Source organism: Colletes latitarsis, chromosome 11 (genome assembly GCF_051014445.1).
Source record: "Colletes latitarsis isolate SP2378_abdomen chromosome 11, iyColLati1, whole genome shotgun sequence".
Classification (NCBI taxonomy): domain Eukaryota; kingdom Metazoa; phylum Arthropoda; class Insecta; order Hymenoptera; family Colletidae; genus Colletes; species Colletes latitarsis.
The window spans coordinates 10,931,703-10,959,681 of NC_135144.1; the positions used below are offsets into that span (position 1 = coordinate 10,931,703).

At 35.5% G+C, this 27,979-nt stretch overlaps 2 protein-coding genes across 6 annotated transcripts in view; both read right to left on the bottom strand.

The window, feature by feature from the left end:
* Nucleotides 1-27,979, bottom strand: part of LOC143348048 (uncharacterized) — a 271,690-nt gene that overhangs the window by 93,152 nt on the left and 150,559 nt on the right. For all 5 annotated transcript variants that reach the window (XR_013080699.1, XM_076777835.1, XM_076777832.1 and 2 more), the window contains one exon: nucleotides 27,746-27,969. Coding sequence is in view for 4 of the 5 variants with exons in the window: in XM_076777835.1 (XP_076633950.1) it covers nucleotides 27,746-27,969 (224 nt within the window). In the remaining variant the exon portion in view is untranslated. The remainder of the gene's footprint in view (nucleotides 1-27,745; nucleotides 27,970-27,979) is intronic.
* Nucleotides 12,972-16,546, bottom strand: LOC143347997 (uncharacterized). The gene is made up of 7 exons (XM_076777725.1): nucleotides 16,397-16,546; nucleotides 15,402-15,657; nucleotides 14,983-15,092; nucleotides 14,669-14,788; nucleotides 14,213-14,362; nucleotides 14,049-14,108; nucleotides 12,972-13,318 (listed from the first exon to the last, which is right to left on the bottom strand). Exons 1-7 carry the CDS (start codon nucleotides 16,485-16,487, stop codon nucleotides 13,128-13,130), a joined length of 978 nt encoding a protein of 325 aa, XP_076633840.1. The 5' UTR covers nucleotides 16,488-16,546; the 3' UTR covers nucleotides 12,972-13,127.

A 27,979-nucleotide genomic window follows, 5' to 3' on the forward strand; every position in this document is an offset into this window, starting at 1 on the left:
TATTGGATTGATTGAAAAATAACTTCGTTCATCTTCGTGAAAAGTAACAATTTTCTTATAATATATAAATATTTTATTGAATTGTGTACTGGTCATGTTGGTCCAATATCTTTTGCCATCTTTCTGCTAGTAGCATGATTCGATGCTCGTAAAATTTCCGATCCTTATTTATAAAAAACTGATCGAAGTGGCTTTTGACATATTTTCAGTAAAGAATTATTTTCTTGAAAATACGTACGATTACGGGGGTATGTGTATTCGCAAAAAATGATTGTAATTGGCCCCCACAATCAAAAATAATTATTCCAGAAGGATTCGAAATTTTTGAATTTTGTCAAAAAATTTCACACTTTCTCGAATTTCTTTCTCGAAAGTGGGTAGAATTTCGGGTGTATGTCTATTGACCAAAAATGATTGTAATTGATCACCACAATTAAAAATAATTTTTTCAGAATGATTAAAAATTTTTTAATTTCGTCGATTATTTCAACAGCTATCCCCTGTTAATTTTTCTTAAAAATTCGTTTTTTATTTTTAGACATTTTGTTTGACGCCCTATAGAAAAGTTGTCTCCTACTTTTTTGTATGTATCCATGAGCTCTGCTTCCAAACTAAATTTCAATGAAATCCATTGACTATTGTAGGAGTTATGGATGTTTGAAAATTGGACCACTTCTATGAAGTTTTTTTGCACTTTACAGGGTTAGGGAACAACTTTTCCAACATTCTTAGAATTTCTGCATATTCTTCACCAACATGCGCGTTGTTTGCCTTTTGAAACATTAAAATCCTCCAATCCGTTCAGGAGTTATGATTTTTTAAACATACGTATGAATTTTCAGGGGAATCGGAAAGTCACTGTCAGACATTGTATTTTCGGTAAAGAATTTATTTCTCGAAAGTGCGTAGGAATTCGATGGTATGTCTATTCACAAAAAATGATTGTAATTAACTCCCCTAGCTAAAAATAATTTTTTCAGATCGATTTGAAATTGTTTAATTTAATTTTGTTAAAAATTATCATCAAGAAATTTATATTCTCGATTTTCGTCTTATTTTGGCATCTAGAATCTCCCATTAAAATTTTTCTCAGGGGTGGCCGAACACCTTGTATAATGAGAATACGGATTAAAATAAAGTTGGCTGGTTAAAAATACAATTAACGTCTCCGTTGGGAAGAGAACGAAACTACTTTCCGAGCAACCCAATATTATTAAGTGAAAGAGTTATCCAAGCTTGGACGGAGAAAATGACTCGTTCGAAGGTGCACCGTAACGAGAGGGAGCCTAACGAACGTTCACGAGGTTTCGAACATCGCTGTATAGCGAGAGAATACAAACGAGGTCGTTTCGCGTAGAATCGGGTGCCATGATTCCGGTCTCCGGTGGATAAAGGGCGAAGATTTGAAACGACACGGGACAAACGGGCAAAGAGTCGGGTCAGAAGCGAGAGATAGCTAAAGATTAGATACACGCCGGGCAGAAATGGTAGGTTGAATGATGTGAAAGCACGAGCACGGCGACGGAATCGGGGTGAAAGCCGAAGTTGAAGCCTGAACTGGACCGCCTAATCTGCATTTACATAGCATCCACCGTATCCCACGCAAATAGAATGGCTTTGGAGCGTCGAAGGCGCGGTCATTCCCTTTTCTTTCCGCGAAACACGGTCTACGGGCAGGGGTGTGGCGAGGAGGGGGAGGATAGAAGGGCAAAAAAGCTTTGAGCTTACGACAATACCGCCTTAAGCCGACTTCGAGGAGTTTCGAAAGGAAGAAAACTCTGTCGGGGACAAGGGTGTATTGTCGCGCGCACAAACAGCGAAATCCTTCTTTCGCTGGGACGCATGTAGGTCACGTAAGATCTTTCTTTCGGGAAACGAGCATATAGCTTTAATCGATTTCCAACAGGAACAATGCTCCGACAATATTCCGCACGAATATCGATTGGTCAAGGGAGCCAGTAGATCGGAACAATTTTACCAACTTTTTTCGCGTCTCGTTCCGACGGATCCATCGGTAAGTTTCAAATTATAACGTCCGTCTACAGGGAAAATTAGTTACAGTAATTTATACTGTCCTTCGAACGATTAAATCGGAACCATTTTGTGTAGTTAGTTCGTGGCGTTACTTCCAGCACGCACCAGCAGAGGGCTACAGTTCTCTCGCAAGTACTCGATCGACAACACTGTGGAGCATTATAGTAACACTGACATTTTTAAAGGAACATTCGATGAAAATCGTATAATATGAAGGAGTAAATAATGAACTTTAGTCCTTACGTTTATCATACGTTTAGTATTATAAGACCTTGCAAACTGCAGAATAAATTTTTTACTATATTAACAATTTGTCTTAATTTTTTGTGTTAAATGTTTATCGACTTTGACTTGAGTTTTTAAAAAAAAGTACTTCAAAGTACCTCTGTGATTTTTTTACACACTAATTGGTTGCATATTAAACTTCATATGCAAATTAATTTTAACTGCTCAAACCGAAGAAAATAGTAAAAATCAGCGATATTAAACAATATATAATAATAGATGAATCGTGTCTTCAATCAGATACGAATACTGACTCTGATTCAGATGTAGGCTTAATATAATATATAATTGATTTATAAAATATATCTAAAGAAAAAATTCAAATAATTTTTTATCCTTTGACTATATTCTATGTACTCAGTAATCATGTGACAACAAATTGTAAACGAAAAAATTGGCAAGAAACTTTTTATTCGATAAAAAATTAAGATCACCTTAATTTTAGGGGATTATTTGTTTTTGTATCCTCTTTAAAAAAGTATTAGAGGCCTTAGGTCGAAAATTGGATATTGTTGACTAGACGAACATCCTATTTTCACACATGACGTTTCTGAATAACCTGACATCCAGTAATGTTCACAGAAAATATTTACAGAATTAAAATACAAGATTAAACGTCAGATACCGAACTTTGTTCGTGAACAGTCGAATGGAATTAGTTAAACTAACCACGTCTTTCAAAAGAATTATTCCAAAGCGTGTAATAAATCATATTGCAAACCTAATCGCAGCGAAAATACTGCTGTTGAGAGAGTAGTGCAAGAGGGAAATGGCTGTTAGATGGGCGCACTTTCGAATAGATAAATCTCAAGTTCCAATCTATTAAGCTCAAAAGCGGCGAGCGCAGCTAAAATGGCGGCGAGTTTCGGAAACTTCATCGACCGATTTCTCGTGACCAGGCACGATAAAGAAAGGCATGAAAGGGGTATTACACAGGCTTACGTAACCGACACTCCCAATTAATGATATCGCGAAGCATTATGGTAACAGGAGTATCATTCGACATCGATTATTAACGCCCCGTGGACAATTAACTGCTTTCAGAGGGGTGATTACTGCGTACGGTCGTCGAAGCCATTCGCCAAATTGAATTTCGCGTAAACGAGCGTCCGCTTAGTATTGATACGACGAAAGAAAATTCCTCGAGCTGATTAAGCTATCGTGACTCCGGCGCGTTTAACTTCAGAGGGTACCTGTCACGCCAGTCGTGACAGCAGATCGAAAAGGGTTAATGAAATTAAACGGACGCTGATTAAAAGTCTACTCGATCGTAACGATTCGCTCGGTGGGGAAATTAAAAATTAAATAACACGAGCGAATTAGAGTTGTATGAAATATGCAATATCGAACGTTTCCGACACGAACGTGCGCAAGTTAAACGTTTATCGTGCATTGTGGCAGTCGGAGGGAAAGGAGGATAGGAAATAGAGAGCAATATAGATTAAAACGCGGTCGAGTCAAAAAGGTTCCGGCACGGTCATTTCTTTTGTGAGCCCGCGATACCACTGAAAAGCTCCTGAAAGAAGCTTTCAGGTTTATCATAATTGCATCTCGGAACCCGATCTTAATCCTAATGATGAACAGGGGCTGCCAACCCAACAGAAGACGAACCGCACGGACACAAGGAATTAGTACGCGGATCAAAATCGTGGTTGGCCTGAATTAGGAATACAATAGCCCACCGATTCTGAAAAACAATTTCGTCTCGCGTTGACGAATCTATCGAAATAGACGCGGAACTATAGCGGATAAATACTATTTGGAGAGAATTATTTTATAATTATAAATTATTATTGCAGGAGTTAATAAAACTCTTGGCTTTATCACGCGGTTTTTATCGACTTTTATCAATACGTGTTGCATTCGATTGTTCTGCTGTTTGCTTGTGAAAAAATTCCTCTGTTTTATTGTATTTGAAGCAAGTCATAACTGACCATAATTATGACCTCATTTAAAAATTTTTAAACTTACTGTCGCTATTATATTTACTAGAATTATTCCTGATATAACTTTTTTTTTGATTCTGGTTAGTTTCCGATGTAAATAGAAAATATATAGCAAAGACGAAAGGAGAGAATCTTCAATTTCGTCTTTGCTGTCGTATAAAATACAATAGATATATAACATATGCAGTTCCTAAACTACTAGTGTTTTATCTATGATTGAACCACTGTTGGCAGCGATAAACCTTCCCCTTTAAAATGGTTTTTGATTTTTCTCGATCGGACTTACCGTTTTCGAGATATCGTAATTTATGTAAAAGGTAATTTTTTTAATTTGGACTACCGCTGTCTCCGTCTAATGCGTCGCGTCGTATCTCTTTGTCTCGTACGTAATCGAGTGGCCGAGTGACCTAGTTACTACGAGCACGTGCGGTCAACGACCTTGACAAGGCCGTAGTGAGAGTTCATTGATCTCACGACGTAAACAAACGCTTCGAACCTTTATATCTCCGAAACTAGCCACCGCATCGACTTGAAACAAAAATCGCTATATCTCCGGAACTAATAAAGCTATCGACTTGTTCGAACGTTCATTTTAAAGGGCATTTCATCCTCTATCCGATGACTATATCAACTATTATAATTTTTGCTATCTTCTTTGTTTATTTTGAAATTTACTTTGACGCTACATACCCAAAGAAGTTTCAATTCCTATTGACGTGCGACAATACTGAATTATAAAATGTTTATTTAATTGGAAATGAATTTAAATTTGTATACAGGGTGTTTGCATAATTACTATGCCATTTTTTCGTAAATAATTGTTTTCCCCGGAATTAACTACAGTATCCATTTGTAACAAAATCCGTTTTCAACGGCGTTTTATCCCCTATCCGATGAAAATTAAAAAATTCCTGCGTAGTTTGTAAATTTTCTTTATGAAGTTGTATGCACATTTAGAGTAAATTTATTAAATATTTTTGTATAAATTTTTGAAATACAGCTTTCTATACATACAATGCACAAATTAGATGTACGTTGCCTCGTAAAAGAGAAAAAGAAAATATGGTAGGAATTCTCAAATTCTTTTCGATGGAATATCAACATAAATCAATGTAACATCGAACAAATGTAAATCTAATTAATCTCTTAACAAGCTTACTTCGCATTCCGTTGTTTCTCACGCACCAGAATTTCGTCAGGAAACGCAAAGAGAGCTAAACAGTGACCGCAAATTAATACCACGAAACGAAGATGAATACTAATGGGAAACTTCTTGGTCGGTGAACGTCTTTTAATATTTTCAATTCCTTGAAGGAAAGACGTAAACGAAGTTCTGAAACGTCAGACACAAGCCGTCTCGTGTCGCGCTTCGTAGTCGCCAACAGTTTGCAGAGCTGTTTTTCCAAGAAATACGACGCGTTCGCGGAGGACGTTGCGTTTATAAGTTTCGTTATACCTCGACCCACATCCATGGGAATCATTTTCTTCTTAACGGTCGCCGGAACGTCGTCGATGTCCATCACTTTTCGAAGCAGACGTCCATCGACCATTACGGTGAGATATGATTTTGCAAGATCGTCGAAACTGTCGATCCGCATTTCCTGGCTCGTCAAGTCGAGATCGAACAACACGACGAAGAACATCGAGGTGAATCTCACCGTGGCAGCCACGAAGCACGGATACAAGATTTTCTTCATCGTCAGAAACCGAGGAGCAAATTCATTACGTACATTAAAACTAATGTCTATAAATAATAGCTTATTATAGTTTGAAATATTCACGAAGATACATACATTGTGACACTATCTTCGTTTCTCACTGAATTTATTGTTTTGTAATTGAAAGTGGTGCTTCAAAATTGATGACAATTTTCTATACATTTTCTAGAAAATGTGCCATTCGCCAAATTTTCATCCGAGTTACTTGACTTTTACAAGTTATGCTCAGTATTATAAAACCTTTCAAACTGCTGATTAACTTTTTTGCAATACTAACAATCTCTGTCAATCTTTTGTATTAAATGTTTTTCAACTTTGACTTGAGTTTTAAAGGAACTAACAAGAAGTAACTCCGTGATAATTGTTTTACCAATTAAGAGGATATTAAGCTTTAAGTCAACGTCGAATGATTAAGAAATCGTTAAAACAAATTGATCGCTTTCGGAGTATAGACCTGCGAATGCCAATTTTTATTTTTATTATGTTTCATTTGTTATTTTAATTTATTTAAAAATCGTGCACGATTACACTTTAATATACTTTTATTTATGCTTGTTTTTCATTCGGCAAATAAAGTCGTTAAATAAAAAATAAATATTAAAGTTCTCTATAATCGTTATTATCGCAGTGTCTACTAATGCAGAAGTGAAATATAGACTGGCCTGGGTTAGGTTAAATAGAAAAGCACTTAAAAATTCAACAGCAAATGAGAATCAAGGAAACAGTTCCTACACGCTAACCCAGTAACCGAACAGTAACTATTTACTTATTCAAATACATGTGTTCCCAATTGATAATCCTATATCTATTTATACGTAACGATCAAGACACATTTCCGGCACAAATTAATAATAACAAACAGTCGGATTAGTTCCCGAGCGTTGTACAGATTCTGTTACTTAACTCGGGTCGAATCCTGTCTATCAACTAATCAATTCACCTGACGTGTTTCTTAGAGCGTTCTGGTTTACATGCAAACACGAACTGTACGGATTCCCCGATAGAACGGAACGGTAAGTATACTCTCACTCAATTACAATAATGCTTTCGGTCGTTCAAGATAGCAATTAACGTCTCTCGATAGATCAATAACAGGGAGTATGCACCGGCAATGTCTTACGGTAATTCTGTGATTGACAGAATATTGGCCGTTAGATAAAATTACAATCAATATGAGAAAAATTACGGTAAATTTGTCACTGATACCCATTTTATAAATTTCATACAATATAAATAAGAAGTGAATGTTAATTATAATTTCTTCTTGTTATTCGCGAATGACTTAACCCATTCGCTGCCAAGCCTATATTATATGAAGCTATTCCCATTTCCATTTATATTTTTAGTGATATTGTTTACCAAAGTTCTATTATTTTTTGGTAAAAGCACATACAGGGTGCTCGGCCACTCCTGGGAAAAATTTTAATGGGGGATTCTAGAGGCCAAAATAAGTCGATAATCAAGAATACCAATTTGTTGATGGAGGCTTCGTTAAAAAGTTATTAACAATTAAATTCAAAAATTTCAAATTGTTCTGGAAAAATTATTTTCTGTTGTGGGGGTCAATTACAATCATTTTTGGTCATTACACATACCTCCGAAATCCTACCCACTTTCGAGAAAAAAAATCGGGTAGGTGCCTAAATTGTTCGGCGCAAAAAAAAATTTCCAAATCATTCTAAAAAAATTATTTTCTGTTGTGGGGGTCAATTAGAATAATTTTTGGTCATTAGACACACATCCGAAATCCAACGCACTTTCGAGAAAAAAATTGGAGTAGGTGCCTAAATTTTGGGGCAAAAATGAAAAATTTCAAATCGTTCTAAAAAAATTATTTTCTGTTGTGGGGGTCAATTACAATCATTTTTGGTGAATACACATACCCCTGAAATCCTACTCAGTTTCGAGAAAAAAATTCCTTATCTAAAATATAATTTTTGGCCAGAAATGTTTGCCCGAAATTTCATGCGAATCTTTAAAATGTCATAACTTCTGAACGGATTGACGAATTTTAACGTTTAAAAAAGCAAACTACGCGTATTTTGCTAGAGAATATGTAGAAATTCCAAAAATATTCGAAAAGTTGATTCTTGACCACGAAAAATGAGAAAAACCTCATAAAAATGGTCTAATTTTCAAACAGCCACAACTCCTGCAATAGTAAGTATATTTCAATGAAACTTTTTTCTGAAGTAGTGCTCATGGGTACCTACAAAAAAGTATTAGAGAACTTTTTTATAGGACGTCAAACAAAATTACTAAAAATGAAAAACGAATTCTTAAGAAAAATCGACAGGGGGTAGGTGCTCAAATTTTTCGACGAAAAAAAAATTTTCCAAATCGTTCTAAAAAAATTATTTTCGTTTGCGGGGGTCAATTGCAATCATTTTTGGTCAATAGACATACCCTCGAAATCGTGCACATTGTCGAGAAAAAAATTCAGTACGGGTTAAACTGTAAACGTTAATAACTTTTTAACGAAGCCTCCATCAACAAATTAGTATTCTTGATTTTCATCTTATTTTGGCCTCTAGAATCTCCCATTAAAATTTTTCCCTGGGGTGGTCGAACACCCTGTATATCATAGATAATTATTTACATGCATAAAATCAAAGACGAGTATACTCGTTGTTTTATTGTCAGCAACCGAACGCAGAAAATAAAACATCTCTGCAATTTGGAGAAGATGTTATACAATATTTGCTAAACGAAAGCCAAGATGCAATCATTCTACGTCAATCATACCCCAGGAACAAAATTCCCTTCATTATTTTGATGCTATTCCTCCTACACCAAAAAAGAAAAACCCAACTCGCAAATGTAGAGTTTGTGCAACAATAAACATTCGCAAGGAGACTCGATATTACTGTCCGATCTGTCCTGATATTGGGTATTATGTATTGGGCTTTGTTACAAACCCTATCATAAAGATAATTAATAATATGTGATTATGTTGCTATAAAATTTTGTTATAAATACACGATGAAGTTGATTTTTGCTTAATTTAAATCTGTAAATGACCATTCTCCTTAAATAATAATTGATGTATAATTTTTGTAATAAATTTTATTTGTAGTATTTTTTTCAAGTCTTTTACATCGTGTTCGTGCCTTCAAAGTATAAAGGTACTATCTGTAACACTAAAGGGTATTTTTCTACCGTTTAGCGAGAAATTATTGTCATGATATAAATCTCGTCGTTACAAATGCGATTCGATACGAATAAAACGCGCTTGGAGGAAGTAAATTTTTCGTTTTTCAGTCGAGGCGGAATTTTATCAAGCGTGTAACAATAAGTGGCGAGGAAAACAAAAGGTAAGAAAAGGAACAAAGCCCCGGGCGAAGGGACAAGCAAATCGAATAATGTAGACGCGGAAGGTCCGAAACAGATAAAATGTACAAAGGTTCGACGTTTTATCTCCGCGCGCTCAACTGCTTCGAACAAAAAAAAAAAAAGAGAAAAAGAATATGAACACGGTATGGGGCAAAACTGAAATATGCATGAAGGTATAAATTATGAAAAGTAACGTTCCCGACACCTCGCATCGCGAATACGTCCGTGCACGCTGACTTCAAAAAAACTTGTCCGTGCCGCCACAAACGTGCAGATTGTTTGAAGTCGGTGTAAATACATTTTGTTTGCGTTTGAAAAATCCCGTGTTCGACGCAGCACGCGATATAAAAAAAGAATTTTAAACGCGTACGTTTATGAAAATAACAAGAATTTTTGTCGCTGTTCGAGCGTAGTTTAATTAAAATCAACGGCAACGTGGATAGTGCAAAGTTAGAGAATTCGTGTTTGTCACCTCGATTGAGTGATTCCTCGCGTCACTCTCATCGAAAGCCCTTATAGGCACTCTAGGGATGATGAGGGTAACAATGTGTTGAAGCGTTAACCCTCTGCTTTTGGTTATGGGAACTGCCAGGTCATAAACTTGGAAGCTCGACGAGTAACGGGGTATTCTGGTCTTGGGAAGCCAATTTTTATGCCTTCCCTGGAAATTCTTTTCAAATAAAAACCGTAACACTTTATACAGACTTTATACTTTCGTACTGACGCGATCACATTAAAATATGACTTTTCTTTTAATTGGAATACATATAATATTCGTGTCATTGCATCGATCAAATTCAACGTAAATTTGTAACGAATAATATTTACATACGTGTTGTGTAACTTCAAATATGGAATCTGGTTAAATCACTATTTTTTGTGGCAGATGTATTATGTTCATGTCTATTTAAGCAAAGTATACTTAGCAAGTTTATCATTATTATAGATATTGTTACCATCAACGTTATTATTAATTGTACTTTATAGGCGCAGAGTAACAGTCTTTCTCCAATTGAGATTTTGGTATTGCTCGTTCTTTTTATAAATTTTACCGTCTATTTCGTAAGTTCCCGGTCGTTCTTCTCCCCCGACTAGAGAGCATAATCGGATCCGTTTAAATCCATTGTTTTATGCAGGTGTAAATTACACCCTTATACTGGAGCGTTACATTTCAACTGTGCCAGAAAGTCGGCAACGTTTCGTACAGAAAAGTCCGCGAAAATATTCACGAAATGTGTAGCGAAAGTGAAAGAACTTCACGGCAAACTAACTTTAATTAGTTCCGGGCTAAAACTCTTTGCATTGTTTAACGACTTTTTCGACAAGCGCTTAATTTGATCGTGTTAAATGTAACGCCTATTATATTAATTTAACAGAAAATAATTCCATTCGCGCGGTAAAAATTCACCGAAAACTATTTACTTTCTCAAATACAGGGTGTTTGGCCACCCCAGGGAAACATTTTAATGCGAGACTCTATAGGCCAAAATAAAACAAAAATCAAGAATGTCAATTTGTTGACTGAGGCTTCGTTAAAAAGTTATAGAAACATTTCCGGTAAAGAATTTTTTTCTCGAAACTACTTAGGATTTCGGGGGTATGTGTATTCACCAAAAATGAGTGTAATTAACCCCCACAACCGAAAATAATTTTTCCAGAACGATTTGAAATTTTTTAATTATCAGGGTAACAGACAGTTATGGTCAGACATTATATTTTCAGTAATGAATTTTTTTCTCGAAAATGGTTAGGATTTCGGGAGTGTGTCTATTAAGAAAAAATGATTGAAATTTACATCCTCAACCGAAAATAATTTTTTTAGAGCAATTGGAAATTTTTGTTTTTTGCCGAAAAATGTAGGTACTATCCCCTATCGACTTCTCTTAAAAATTCGTTTTTCATTTTTAATAAATTTGATTGGCGCTGTACAAAAAAGTTGTTTAATACTTTCTTGTAGGTATCTATGAACTGTAGTTCCCCTCAAAATTTCAATGAAATATATTCACTATTGTAGGAGTTATGGCAGCTTGAAAATTGAACCAGTTTTAAGGAGTTTTTCTCACTTTACGGTGTCAATGAACACCTTTTTCAATATTTTTATAATTTCTACATATTCTACACTAAAATACGCGGCGTTTGGCTTTTTGAACGTTAAAATCGTCCAATCCGTTCAGGAGTTATGACGTTTTAAAGATTCGCATGAAATTTCGGGGAACCATTTCTGGCCTCAAATTAGATTTTCGGTAAGGAATTTTTTCCTCGAAACTGAGTAGTATTTTGGGTATATGTGTAATGACCAAAAATGATTGTAATCGACTCTTGCAACAGAAAATATTTTTTTTAGAACGATTTGAAATTTTTTAATTTCGCCGAAAAGTTTCACACCTATTCGAATTTTTTTCTCGAAAGTGAGTAGGATTTCGGGGTTATGTGTATTCACCAAAAATAATTGCAATTTACCCCCGCAACCAAAAATAATTTTTTCAAAATGATTTGAAATTTTTTTAATTTAATTTTTTAATCAACGAATTGATATTCTTGATTATCGTCTTATTTTGGCTTCTAGAATCTCCCATTAAAATTTTTCCGTGTATATCGGGATGCAAATTCGAAGAAAAGCCCAGTAACAGAAAGATAAACATCACCGGTCCAAGATTTTAAGGTCATCTTTCGATAATCATAACGATATTTCGTTATCAAGCAACGTGTACAAAACATATGCAAAATATATTTGACGTATGAATATAATACTAATATTGATATTTAATTTTGCGAAAGTGTATATTCCCTACATACGTTTACCATATATTTTTCGTGTTTACACGCGCCATAAACGCATTAAATTCGCAACCTGCAAATAATATAGCGTGTCAATCGAGCGCATGAATCAATTAACCGAAATGAGTTGCCCCGTGGCTTTTAGCAGCTCGTTACGATGTGAATTCCGAAATCCTCGCCCGGACGATAATATTAGACTCTAGCTTTAAGGGGTACGTGTATTTTTTCAAGCAAATGTTCCGTGAATGACGCGCAAAGAACAAATGATCTCATCCTCCCGATTAATAGTCCAATCTCGTGTCCAATAGAATGTTGGATTTGTCGATAATACGTTCGGGCGGACGACACTGCCGGATATTTTTTTCGAATATAAACGTAATCATAGGGAAGGTCGTGAAGCCGAACATCTGCAATTTCTTATCACGGTCGAACAGTTCCCATGTCGAATGAAAGAAAACTTCAAAGGTTTCTCTTTCCCATCGAAAACTCAAGAAATTTCTTCGACCTCAGTTTGTAAAAATATCTTAAAGACAATACGAAATGCAAAATATAAATAAATCGTCGAATTTACTTAATTTCTTTCTCAAAGTTCGATTTTTATACGAACTCCACGGAAATGTGTATCAAAATGCTCGAATTTTCTGGCATTAAAATTTCTTTCGTTTAAAAATCAAGTTTATAATTAAGTTGTAAGTCTCGATGTCAATTCTATTTTGTTCCACGCGTATGTTGTTTACCTGTAAGCACTGTCCTCAACTGTGAAAATATTATATTTCCTCATGTATGCTAAAGGGTTTTTAAAAATATGACAATTCACTGGCGTCGGGAGACTGTAATTTAAGAATCACTAAAAACGAAACAGTCGTACTATTAAATATCGTTTTAAACCATTTTATTAAATTAACAATTTTAACTCATCTAGTGACTAATTTTTGTTTTTACAGATATAACAATTATTGCTTTAAATTCGCAATATTTAGGTACGTAAGACTACTAATATTCATACTTTTTCGTTGGTATGAATCACAGATTTCTAGGTTGAGAAATGATTCTCGAATGGAGGATGATTCGTAACGTCACATTCGTCGGAAGGAAGTTGCTTACACGTCGGAATAGGTGGAACTTCGCACACGCACTTTACGCACACAGAATCATAGTCAGTTCCTTGGTTCAGTTCATCGCCCATGTGCATCGTCATGTTACCGAATCGACACATATCATTATCTGCAAGTTCGACACCATAATACAATGATTACCGATCGCTGAATACCGATAATCAATAATAGAACTCAGCTTCTGTAAACTCGATCTTCCTTAATGTTTCGTACGTTCTCTGTTTCAACTGCTGATTAAATTTTATAAAGTTCCCACTAACACCAGAATTATCAATGTGTTCAAAACGACCCGTTCGTAATTTCTAATAAAAATTGTAAAAAATTTACTCCGAAAATGACTAGATTTCTGAAAATTTACTGCATTTTCCTATAAGAGAATTCGTTTATCTTTCTCATTTCTTTGGAACAAATAAATACACCATAAGTGTCGATAGTTCCAGCGTTGATCGCGTATAAAAGACAGATCTCTAAGCGCGCTCTAAAATCCAATCAATACTTGTTCAAATCTGCATGATTGTACTTTAATTTCGTGTAAGGTTCGCGTAAATTTCAATATGTTCCAAAGTTCGGAACAATTATACTTAAAAGCTTACAATTGCCAGAGTCCATGTAACTATTCCCTACAGGGACCTGCAAGTTCCAAATTCTGCTGTAATCTGAAAATTTCGACCGAACCAACTGTTTCGTTCTCCAAACACGTGTAAAATTCGGAATTCCGATCAACTTTCAACGAACTGTCAAATTTAAAATTCAATCATATCGTGAGATGAAACAGAAAATAATTTAAACATTAATTGATCCGAAATTATCGATATTACGTGTATAATAGATAAACGTACCTGCATCAGAGACAGACTTAGCACTATCGTGCTTGTGAATGACAGCGTCCTTCTTATTCTCTGCGAAATAGAAAGCAATTTTATAGGATACGCGTCCGCCAAAGAAATTATTCCTTTTTTCCAGCGAAGCAGAAATTTTTGCACAACGATTATTACAAACTTACGACATCTGTACATGACATTGCAGTCTGTTTGTGGGGACTGTTGGTCATAATAGACGGGCACACAATTTTCATGAACCGTACCAGCATCGCGGAATACAGGATCGCAATACGATTTATTTGGCTTCTTGCAGAAGGGTTCAACATTTTCACCTAAACGATTAATTCGCGTTAAAAATTGAAAGTATCCATAAAAATGAATTTTTAAATGTCCTTCGTTATCAATGCGTTGATATTAAAACATTAAACATTACGATTCTATTCTTAAAGAATGATTTAACATTATATCGACGCGAGATCGAAAGAATAATTTAATACTTTCTAATAGACTAGTTCAAAGAAACGTTCACTCTATTCTGAAATAATTGTAGAAGGAACTGTTTTCTAAATATTAAGAATAAATACATTTTCTTCGTCTATAATATTTTGTATCGTGATGATATAGTATGAATTCTGTACCTGTGTATCCTGGCATACAGTAACAACTCATGCCTGGATCAGATTTTGGCTCGAAATAGTCACCCGCCTTGTAAAATACACCATCAACTTTGCACAGCGGTAATTCCTCATCTTTTCCAGCTAAACAACGCAATTGCTTTCGTTTGTATCATTTACGCGTATTAATTGCACGAGTGGAACTAAAACTTACATCACAACAAAAAACTTTCTTCGAATAGCGTGACGATCATTAGCTTATAGCGAACTTTAACACGCGAAATGTTCTTTACAACAAACTAAACTTATTTGTAATTTATTGTGCTGCATTTACTCACGACAAATTTCTTCGTAAGTGTTACAACACTCGTACACAGATCTATTGAAGTAGCAACCCGGACCAAGCATACGGTATGGGCAGTCTACCTCTGCACAAACAAACGCGGCACTGTGTACAATTAAAAGCGTGTTACAATCTGTTATTTAAAAAAATATTAATACGATACGACAATACGAAATTTAAAGCAGAACCGAACAGAAGTCGAAATTATTTTTTCATGGATAATGCCACGACGTACAAATGAACTTGAAAGAGCTGATTTCAATAGTACTTGGAAAAAGCCAACATAACGTTTATCGACGAATTTATTGTCGATGTATCAAAGAGTGTCGAGTCGCGAACGTTCAAGAATTACAATATTAGAATTATCAACTGTGCCCCGAGGCTGACGGGACGCACACGCGTAAATGTACTTACACATCTTCATCCGTACGTTTCGTGCATACACACGCTATATCGCAAGGATTCCTGTCCTCGTCTCTCAACGCCTCCCCAACCTTATATTCGTGACCATTCACGTAACACTTGTCCTTCGACAATTCCTTCAAGAGGCTACAGTCATATTTCTCGGCGCAACAATCGTTGGGATTTTTGTACATCGGCTTGCAACCTAGCGCCTCGTAATACGCCAAAGGGCCAGGGCATTCCGTTTTGTTGCAAGCGGCTTCGACAACTAGATAAAACAAAACCAGCGTAATATCTTCTCTTCACGACACGCGTCGATCAAGAAGATCGAGTATTTACTGAGTATGACTGAACCAATGACCACAAATTTCGTATAAATCATTATTTATTGCCAATGAAATAGAAGAATATTAAAGGTTAAATTAATGTCTTACCGTTTGATAATGGGGGGAAAAAAAATAGATCGACTCGGTTTTGCAACAGTTCGTAAAAGCAATGTTTACATCTAGCGGTTTCAAATGCTTACTATTCTTTATCTTATCGGTTTCAAAATTAATATAATTATTGATAAAACTATCGGTGAACTTTGCAACGAACAGATAAATATATTTACGCGTCATCGACTCTTCTATTCATTATATTGCATGTTTACATTTACGAGGTATTCGTAAAACAAATTTATTCATTCCTTGTACGAGCAAATTTGAAGTTATTTGAAATTAAATCCTACGTCAAGTGATTAATTCTTTGTTTCTTTTTTTTTTAAATAACGACGACAGCTGTCGTTTTCTTACCTTCCGATCACTCTAATATACTTTTATTTATGTTTGTGTTTTATTCGGTAAATAAAGTCGTTAAATAAAAAATAAATATTAAAGTTCTCTATAATAAACAAATTTATTCATTCCTTGTACGAGCAAATTTGAAGTTATTTGAAATTAAATCCTACGTCAAGTGATTAATTCTTTTTTTTTTTTAAATAACGACGACAGCTGTCGTTTTCTTACCTTCTGATCGCACGGTAACGACGACGAGAAGCGCCAGGCAGACGCAGTTTCGCGCGAACGTGCGAACGTCACAGTAGTTTGTAGCCATCATTGAACAGACCGTGCGGACATAATCGCGCCGCGCCTTTTATACTTCGACTCGCGGTTGTATGTAATGAAAACGACAGAACCGGGGAGGGGATTTCCTATGTCAAGGTTTACGGAGTAGGAGTACGTACATGCTACGTTTCGTCAAATCGGTGGACAAGCGCCTCGCGAAGGACACTGATCGACGCTGACGAGGAAAGAGAAGGAACCAACGTCTCTTGCAAATAACGAATAAAACATCGATCACTGATACGTATCTCCTCGTCGATTATCATACACACGTTCAAGTTACAATGCAACAGACGTGCTATCGATGATTCGATGCGGATGTTGCAACAAGCTGATCGTCAGGAATCTTCTGGTTTTACGAAACATATTTAACATTTGTGGCATCGTTATTATTTTGCTTCGTACAATTTTCTTTTTTTTTTGAATAGTCGACTTTGGTAGACTTAATGCTTTGTCCATAAACCTTTAATCTTGATAATTGCTTCAATATTTAATACTGTTCGTGATACTCCGGTGTAATAGAATACTATTGTTTTTACAGTCTTTGCCACAAATCAGTCATCGTTTGATGTCTGAGTCATGATTTGAAATGGCTGAGTTTGAAACGCGAAGAAAGCTGGTGCATTCGGATGATACTAATTCAACAGAAGCGACAGCATTTGATATTTAGCTGAGTTTTAGTGTGTTTTTCCTGTAAAACAACTGTCCTTTTGTTTGTTTACAAGCATATAAACGACATTATTTGGCATATTTCTACGTACTTTTATCTCGATAATGAATACGAATGCGTGTGTTATTATATTTGTCTATTTAATATAATCCTCGTTCCTTAAATCGCAAATATTGTTCCTTACCGACCAATATTGATTCCCATAGAGTACACTATTTGTAGAATTGCAAAAATCTAATATTACGCTAAAAATATTGCAATTTCCTGTACATTCTCGTAACGCAGGTGTTTTAACGTAGATGCTTTAAAGATCAAAGTAATCGAATTTAAACTTTCATTATTATTTCGTGCAGTTACTCTAGAACATTTCACAAAATTCTTTGATCGTAGGAACAACTTCTGGCAAATTCCTTTCCTCCATTTCCTCTTCATCCACGGTAACGTTATAGTAACTCCACGGTCGCTGGAACTTCGAAATCTACTGGGAACGAGACACTTTCTTTGCTCTCAATTCTTTTTTCTTTTCCTTTCATGGCTGACTAGAATTCCCTCGCCAAGCATAACGGACGACTAAGGATCGCATTAAGGTAATTTTCTTAGACAAATTAAGCCTCTTTAGACATTTTACACAGACACTCGTTGAATCGTACGCGCTTAGATCAGTGCTTTATAGCACACTTGCCATTCTATTTAATCCTACGCGCAGCATTTTCAGCCAAAATCAAAGACTCTCATGTTCGGTGAAAAAAAAGATACAACACGTTGAATCTAAATCGTTTAAGGAGGGAAATCACTGTGACGACTGAAAATAGAGGCAATTTTCAAGAATTTTTTTGACGCAACTATGAAACTTTTTCTAATAAATGTTTCATGTTTTCGAAAGTACATTTCTTGAATTACTTTTTGTAAAAATTTCGTATAAAAATATTAATTATTATAGCCGTAATAGGAACCAGCGTGAGAGGCCTACAAAAATTTGTTAGAAAGAAACGGACGTGTAATTTTTCACTGCAAATTGTGAAACAAGAAATCATGCAATTTTCTTAAATTATAAGACAGTAGTTTCGATTGCATGTACTGGATTTTTAAAATAATTCTTTATTATAAAATGATGGAACTTTGAAGGAAAAATCTCAAAAAACTGTGACAAAATTAATACGTCTTTTAACACCATGTCGAAACTAATTATTCGATCGAAAAGAGAATACTATCAGGAACCACAATAGCAACGAAAAAAAGCTAAACTTCCACCTTAAATATTATCTTTGATACGTTCCCGATCATTCAGTCAACCATCCAGTTCTTCAACGATTGACAGTGATAGTGACATCGAAAATTCCAATGATGAAAATGATGAAGAGGATGGAAACAATTTACCGATATTTGAGTATTTGAACAACGTGGAATTAGATTCAGACTAATTACAAGTAATAATTTATAACTTTCAGCTGTATTTTTCCGTATTTTGTGTCTTAACTACTGATAAAAATGTTATTACAAATATATTTAATTGAAATCTGTTGTAGAGACATGGTTTATGTTAAAAGACAATTATAAAAGGAAAAGATATAAATCGCTTTCCAGGCTATTATACAGGGTGTGCGGTCATCCCTGGAAAAAATTTTAATGGAAGATTCTAGAGGCCAAAATAAAACGAAAATCAAGGATACTAATTTGTTGACTGTGGCTTCGTTAAAAAGTTATAGAAACATTTCCGGTCACCCAGTATATTTTCGGTAAGGAATTTTTTTCTCGAAAATACGTAGGATTTCGGGGGTATGTGTATTCACCAAAAGTGATTGTAATTGACCCCTCGAGCTAAAAATAATTTTCTTAGAACGATTTGAAAAAATTTCTTTTCGCTGAAAAATTCAGGCAGCTACCCCCTATCGATTTTTCTTAAAAATTCGTTTTTGATTTTTAATAATTTTGTTTGACGGCCTATAGAAAAGTTGTCTAATACTTTTTAGTAGGTACCCACAAGCTCTACTTTCATGCTAAATATCAATGAGATACGTTCATTACTATTGGAGTTATGGCAGTTTGAAAATTGGACTAGTTTTATGGGGTTTTTCTCATTTTACGGGATCAAGGGATAACTTTTCCAAAATTTTTAGAATTTCTACATATTCTTCGCTAAAATACGCGTTATTTGCTTTTTCAAACATTAAAATTCTTCAATCCGTTCAAAAGTTATGACGTTTTAAAGATCCGCATGAAATTTCCAGGGTACATTTCTAGGCATACATTATAATTTCGTTTAGGAATTTTTTTTCTCGAAAGCATATACGATTTCGACGGTATGTCTATTCATAAAAAATGATTGCATTTGACCCCTACAACCGAAAATAATTTTTTCGGACCGATTTGAAACACATGAAACTTCAGGGGAATCTTTCATTCATGATCAGACATTGTATTTTTCGTAACGAATTTTTTTCTCGAAAGTGGGTAGGATTTCAGGAGTATGTCTATTCAGCAAAAATAATTGTAATTGTCCCCAGTACCCGAAAATAATTTTTCCATGAATGATTTCAAATTTTTTAATTTAAATTTTTAATAACTTTTTAACGAAGCCTCAATCAACAAATTGATATTCTTGATTTTCGTCTTATTTTGGCCTCCAGAATCTCCCATTAAAATTTTTCCCATGGGTAGCCAAACACCCTGTATATCGCGTATTGATACCCATTTCGAATTCGAAATTTTTCATTTCAGAATCGATATTAGCAACCTCAAAACCCTAAATCACCAAGTTTTAGAAAGATTCGATGAAATCTTGAATTTTGGCCACGTTTTCAACGCTTTCGACCCACTGCGCATTGGTTTCCCCCCTCAAGAAATAATATGTTCCACGAACTTTTCAAAAACTCTGGTAAATATTGTTAAATTAAAATCACATTTCCACCATATTCGACTCCGACTATTTCGACGAAGAGGGGACCAGTGACGCTTAAATTTAAGGTGCTCGAAAAAACGGAGAAACTTCACGAGGGTGAAACTGCTTAGAAAAAGAAAGAAAAAAAAAGAATGAGGAAAGGACGCAGAGAGCAATAAAGGGCAAGCTTAACGGGCCATTACGTACACCATAAAAAAGATTAAAGTTAAACCGCCATTATGCAAAATTGCATTGCTCTCTGGCTTTCTTCCTGTATCGTTATTGTACAGGCGTGTGCACGTACATTTTCATCGAGCGTGGACAAGGATGCTTCTGCGTCCGCGGACTTCGCTCGACGCCGTAAACGTGAACGCACACACACACACACACACACACACGCAGAGGAGAGATTCGTACGTAATTCAGGGTAGAAAGATATTTCACGACGTACGTCGTTAACGTTTATTTTTCATAAATTACCAGAGTCGGAGACCCACCGGCGCTATTCATCGCTCAAAAGGCTCATTGGCCACCGAGAGAAAATAAATACGCACGATTTACTTCCGTCTCCGAGCAGAAACGAAAAACGTTTGCACGGACGTTGAAGCGTGCCTGAAAAACGTTTAATAATAAATAGTGTCGCAGTCGCGTGGCCGATGTCTCGTGAATTTTCCATTTCCCAGCGACGACGAATCGAGAAACGCGAAAGGCTGTAACGCGATTTTGTTAAACGATCCACTCGACCGGTCGAGTTTTTCTTTTTTCGCGTAGCCACCTTTGGGATTCGTCATTCGACCGAAACTTTGCACGCGAAAGCAGCAAAGCGGGAAGAACGTGTACGTCGGTGAATTAAAATTCAATGACGGTTGAAAGGGCTGTTTATCGCGAGCGACCCTTCCCATTCGGCTATCTTTTAACCCTAATGGCCAGCCGGGAGTTCGTTCTCGAAAGATTTTCCCCTATTAAGATTTTTTCGTACGAAAATACTTTGCAAACTTCAAACGATCGCGACTCGTTTATTTATTAGTACGAGGGTCGCTCGATGAGTCCTTAGAAAAAGATGGAAAAACAAATTATATTAGGTAGATTTTTTTTTATTTTTCAATATAATCGCCTTTTAGCTCTGTACACTTTTCCAAGCGTTTCTCCAACTTTGTTAAGCCATCTAAAAAGTAAATGGAAGGTCCTCAAAATAGGCATCCGTTTGGGCGGATTTTCTAAGGACTTGTTGAACAACTCTCGTATGATCTTCTCTGAGGAAATGCTTTGGGAATTTTCTTTTTTCAACGGAATCTAATAAAAGAATATAACCAATATAACTACTCGAGCAAAGTATACAGGGTGTTTGGTCAACCCTGGGAAAAATTTTAATGGGAGATTCTATTTGTTGATTGAGGCTTCGTTAAAAAGTTATGAAAAAATTAAATTAAAAAATTTCAAATTGTTCTAAAAAATTATTTTCGATTGCAGGGGTCAATTTCAATCATTTTTTATGAATACACATACCCCTGAAATCCTAACCATTTTCGAGAAAAAGATTCATTACTGAAAATATAATGTCTGACCACAACTGTCTGTTACCCTGATAATTAAAAAGTTTCAAATTGTTCTAAAAAAATTATTTTCGATTGCAGGGGTCAATTACAATCATTTTTGGTGAACACACATACCCTCAAAATTCTACGTACTTTCGAGAAAAAAATTCTTTACCGAAAGTATACTATGTTTCTATAACTTTTTAACGAAGCCTCAATCAACAAATTAGTATCCTTCATTTTCTACTTATTTTGGCCTTTAGAACCATTAAAATTTTTCCCAGGGGTGGCCGAACACCCTGTATTATACTTTATAGGCGTAACAGTCTTTCTCTAATTTAGTTTCAGTTTAAATATCCAATATAACAGCTTATTTTTCTCCTCTGTAAAATAAAAATCTATTTCTATTTGAAATAGTGAAATAGAAAATAAATAGAACCGTCGTGTTTCCCTTTTTCCGTTGTATTTCGATGCGTGAAAAATTATAGTATCGCGTGGCCGCTTCTCGCAAATTCTCGTACGCAGAGCCTCGAATTCATAAACAAAATTTAACCCATTGTTGCGTTCATTTTTCACCCGTCCATTGAAACTTATTCCTCGGGCTGAAATCTCATTTCCATACGCCTCGCGTACAGTTCAAATTACAGCGCGCGAATATTCCTGATTAAAACGATGATAAATCGCTCGACAAGTTGAACGCAATTTACAAAAGATTTATCACGGACTTGTTAGACCGCGAGTCGTAAAATAATTTCGAGCAAAGTGATTTTTGGCGGTTAACGGGTTAAAAATTATCGAATTCAATTTTACGTTCTCGCGAGGACGGATCGCGATAACCTTTTATTCCCTATTTGAAAATCCCTTTAAAATTCTCGTTTATCCTCGCGTACTGTTTTTTACTCGACCGTCTCCTGTTTCAGGAAGCACGATTTAAATATTAATCCTTGTCAACACTGACGAGCAATGTTCTATGAACAATGATAACATCAACAGCGGTTTCCATTAATGTAATCTTCGATCGAACAACGCGCGCTAATGTTGTTCTTGAAAAATTGTTTTGACGTACTGAAGCCATCAGGTAAATACAGCGAGTCACGAAATTCTTGGCACACAAACGAATTTACTCTCGTCACAAAATGCAACGTCATTAAAAAATTCTGCAGAGTTTTAAAATAAATTTATTTACGAAATCTCAGCCAATATTCTACGAACTGGTTCATCGGAAACAGTTTTATTACAATATTATTGGAATTCGATGTTAAATTGTGGGACATTTATTCTTGGATTTTGTTTCACATTTAGAACATTGAAACGTTCTTCCGATGAATTTAACACATTTTTCTACCTATATTCAGTTGCATTTTTAACTCTATCTTCATCCTCAAAGCTTTTAATAATATTTTGGTTGAAAAACTTTTGTTTACGATACTTCTAATTCCCCTGTATGATTTTCCACTCTTCCAGCGATGAATTACTAAATTTTGTATGTCTCGGTTAGTTTATTTTCTTTTTCTCATCATGGTAGAACGTATAGAGAAATATTGTTTTTATCAGATTTTAATTCCTCACGGTGTTAACTGTTACATCTTATATTGAGTTTAAACAACAGAGAAGAAGAGAAAAGAATTAAATTGTTTTTCGTAGAATATGTTAAGGTCTGCCAATAATTTTGTGCAATTAATGCATGGAATCGTTTCGTTTCATTTTTTTATAAATATAAGTGATAATATTATTGTTTCTTTCATAGTATTGCGAGTAAAACCGTACAAAAATCTTTTATTATTTCTTTTATCCTTCATATTCCTACCATTTCCTGCATGTGATCCTGATTCATTAAAAGGAGGATAATTTGGTAGAAACAAATTCCACCTGAAATTTACTAGGACCAATCGATTGAAATTAATAATAGTAAACAAACGTTGAAGATCGTTAGAAAATTACGTATTGTTCTCTAAATCATCTACTCGAACAGAAACGACCGAAAATTAGAAATAATTTTAAATCGAATCCGTCGATCGACACGGAAGCTAAACGCGATCCAAGAGACGAACAAACGAGGCATACACTCCCTCGTCCATGAAACGAATCCTGATTAATGGTGCAAGTTTCCAGCGTCTTGGCGGCACTGGTCATGCTCAGAATGTATAATGGCGGAATACATTATAATGGTTTCCACGAGTGAAACTCGGCCCCCAAAGGTAGCGACGGTTTTGTCCCTGATGGTAATCGTGGAAAGATAACGTGGTTCCTCGCGCGGTTGGTGCTTCATCTTTTGATCGATGCCGGCAATTACGATTCGAAAGGTTGATCGAAGACAACGAGCGCTTCGTTCGCTGCCCTAGCATTAGTCATTATTACCCGGTAGCACCGATCGTCCAACGATTACAGAAGCGTTATTTACAGAAGCGACCTTTTTCTAAATGTGTACTCTACCTCCAAGAATATTTGATAGCAATCTTCTGAAAACGAAAAATATTGAAAACGCTAACTACAACCCCTGGTAGAAAGTCTCCGATCATACACGCATTAATACAAATTTTACGAAAAACTGTCGTGTTTTATGATTATGAAATGGAAGGAAGTTTTGTAGCAAATAATTAACTACTAAATAACACAAACGTTCAATAATTCGACCATCGTTTTTCTCGTAAATACGAGCGATTGCTTATGACCAATAATATGTTATATATAATTAAAACAGAACACAAACTTTCATTTATTTTCAAAGAGAACATAGAAAAAAAACAAAATGTTCAAATGAAATAAGTTTCCAAAGAAAGGTACCATTAATATTTTGTTACAATACTTCGGATGACAGCTTTGATAGTGACATTAATGTTATTAAATTTTTCAATTCATGGATGAAATTTCTCCCCACGATAACCTTATGGCCTGTCGAAGTTCATCTTTACTTTGTGGCTTCTTTTTCCGAATCAGTTTCTTTAATTTTGTCCATAAATTTTCTATGGGGTTAATATCAGGACTTTCCACGAGCCATTGCATTGTTTTAATGTTGTATTGTAGTCAATAGCTTTTTACTATTTTACTTGGCAGCTGGCGTTATCGTCTTCAAAGATGAAATCTGTAGTCCAAACATGTCTCCTGTACTTGGAATTAAAAAATGTTTAAAAATGTGAATGTATCCTTCTACATTCACATTGTGATGAAAAATGCAAAATTTTCCCATGCCTCTCGCAGATACACAGGGTGTTTACCCCTGGGAAAAATTTGAATGGAAGATTCTAGAGGCCAAAATAAGACGAAAATCCAGAATACTAATTTGTTGATGGAGGCTTCGTTAAAAAGTTAATAACGTTTCAAGTTCCGCCCGTAATGAATTTTTTTCTAGAAAGTGGGAGGATTTCAGGGGTAGGTCTATTCACGAAAAATTATTATAATTGACACCCGCAACTGAAAATAATTTTTCTAGAACGATTTGAAATTTTTTAATTTTGTCAAAAAATTTCACACCTCGAATTTTTTCCTCGAAAATGCGTAGGATTTCGAGGGTATATTTATTGACCAAAAATGATTGCAATTGACCCCCAGAACCGAAAATAATTTTTTTAGAATTAATTAAAAATTTTTTTTTTCGTCGAAAAATTTAAGCACCTACCCCCTGTCGATTTTTCTTAAAAATTCCTTTTTCATTTTTAGTAATTTTGTTTGACGCCCTACAGAAAAGTTGTTTAATACTTTTTTGTAGGTACCCATGAGCTCTACTTCCATACTAAATTTCAATGCGTTACGTTCACTATTGTAGGAGTTATGACCATTTGAAAATTGGACCAATTTTATGGGGTTTTTCTCATTTTGCGGAGTTAAAGACCAACTTTTCGAATATTTTTGCGATTTGTAGATATTCTCCACCAAAATACGCGTAGTTTGCTTTTTTAAACATTAAAATCGTCCAATCCGTTCAGGAGTTATGACGTTTTAAAGATTTGCATAAAAATTCGGACTGACATTTCTGGCCATCCATTATATTTTCGGTGAGGAATTTTTTTCTTGAAAGTGCGTAGGAATTCGGGGGTATATCTAATGACCAAAAATGATTGTACTTGACCCCTGAAACTGAAAATAATTTTTTTAGAACGATTTGAATTTTTTTTTTCGTCGCCAAATTTCACATCTACTCGAATTTTTTTCTCAAAAGTGGATAAGATTTCGTGAGTGTGTCTATTCATAAAAAATGATTGTACTTGACCCCTATAACCAAAAATAATTTTTTCAGAATGATTTTAAATTTTTCAATTTAATTTTTTAGTTACTTCTTAACGAAGCCTCAGTCAAGAAATTGATATTCTTGATTTTCGTCTTATTTTAGCCTCTAGAATCTCTCATTAAAAGTTTTCCCAGGGGTGGCCGAACACCCTTTACAGCTCCATATCAAATATGTTTGTGAATACTTTGCTTCATGATTTAAACAATCTTCGTGATCAGAAACTTTTTTCCATGTAACATTTTGTTTTCCTTCTACGATGACTTCATAGATAAATGAAAGTTTGTGTTATTTTGTGGTTAATTACTACCTACAAAACTTCCTTCCATATCCCATCGGTCTTGATTATATATAATAATATTTTGCAATCATAAAACACGGCAGTTTTTCGTAAAATTTGTTTTAATGTGTATCATAAGAAACTTTCTGCCAAGGGTTGTAAACCACCTTCGTTTATTTTCCGCAAACGCAACTATTTGTGTCTTGAATACACCCTACTTGGATGCTCGATGTCCTAGTTTGGGGAATCTTCGAGAACAAACTTCTCAAAATATTCTTTGGCTTTGTCAGTGTCGCTAAAGTAAAACATACTTTTCACAGCGAATGCTTTCAAATTATTCGAAATTATTTTCAACGTTTCAGTCTGACTTTATATCCATAATAATTGAAGATAATTTGCAAATATTTTAGTGGAATCAATTGTTTCGACCAGATTTTTGCTGGTATAGAGTTCGTAAACAGAGCCATATTCTCAGTTTTCTGTTTCTCACGTGAACCGAAACTATAAATATGAGAAGATGAATACTTTTTTTTTAAAAATTCCTCTTTCGTAATTATTCCTCAATTTTTCGCCCGCTTTTGTTCCCCCAACGCACGAAAACATAAAAATAAGTGCCCACATTTTCCTGCAATAATACTACGAAAGGGAAGTTTACGCTTCGCGTGCGTTAAAATTCTATAGATCTTCGCCACGAGTCACTAAATAAAAATATTAACATAGTTCGAAGTGTCTATTACCACAAAAAATTTGTTACTTCGTTTTCGCCTGTGCGTGGAAAGATCACGGAAGGTTTTCAACCTAGACACTAAAAACAGTCGTAAAGAAACGCTTCGCTCGCCCTATAAATGGAAAAAAATTCCATGAGCGTAAATCTGAAAAACTTTCCCTTCTATCTGTCGTTTGCACTTGCATTTATGTAAGAAAACCTCAAGTACGCGTGAAATTTATGTACGTTGCTTTCAACGTCTTCCCCCTTTACGAGACACCGGCCAATGGTATGCCTTACCGCGTGCAAAAACTTTTTTCAACGATTCCATCGAACAAGAAAAGTACACCGACGCGCGTTAACTTCATTAAAAAAAATATTCATCGATCGTTGCAACGTTACCGTTGAAATAAGTATTTCCAACGAACGCGTTCGCCAATGTTTGCCCAAACGCGTTTCATTTTTCGACGCGACCGTACCCGGCCGGAAAACTGTATTTTCCTAGAATGCAAATTTCCAGCTAACCAGCAATATTACATCCGAGCCTTGGCGTTTCAATTTGGATGCAGATCAGGATTATATTTTGTAGGGACGAATTAGTAATGTCTGAACGGGCCAGCTGACGAAACCTTCTCGCAATCAAGCTGGAACTCACTGTTTCGGTCGCGAAGTATTATGCCCACTTGCTATACTGCGTGGACCGCGTTTATCACACAGCTCCTTGCTGTCTTCCTTTTCCTTGTACCCAAACTGGTGTTTGAGAAAATATAGATAACTGAAGCCCGTTGCTTTTTGTGGTACACAAGAGTATGAGTGTGGAGTTTGGAGGTTCCTTAATGACCGTATCCTAATTTGTCAAGTAAAAATGTCTCGAAGTCCTAATCCTCATTAATAGCGGAGAAGTCACGTGCGTATTATAAACCTCGCGATGTTGAGGTTCCTTTAGAATCCTTAGCACTCACCTTGTAACTGCTGACCGCGTGCGCGCCATCGTAGATGTACAGATGATCGTTGCAATCCAGTTGCAGCTGGTCGAAACGCAGCATAAATCGCTGAAGGATACTGTGCGTTTGGAACGTGATCGTGCAGTCTAGATCCCTCTCGTTTTGCGATATTAGAACGGCCCCCTCTGTCTTTCTATAGAGATCCCCCATGAAGTACTTCTTGCATACGTCGCTCATCTGATCTGTAAACGG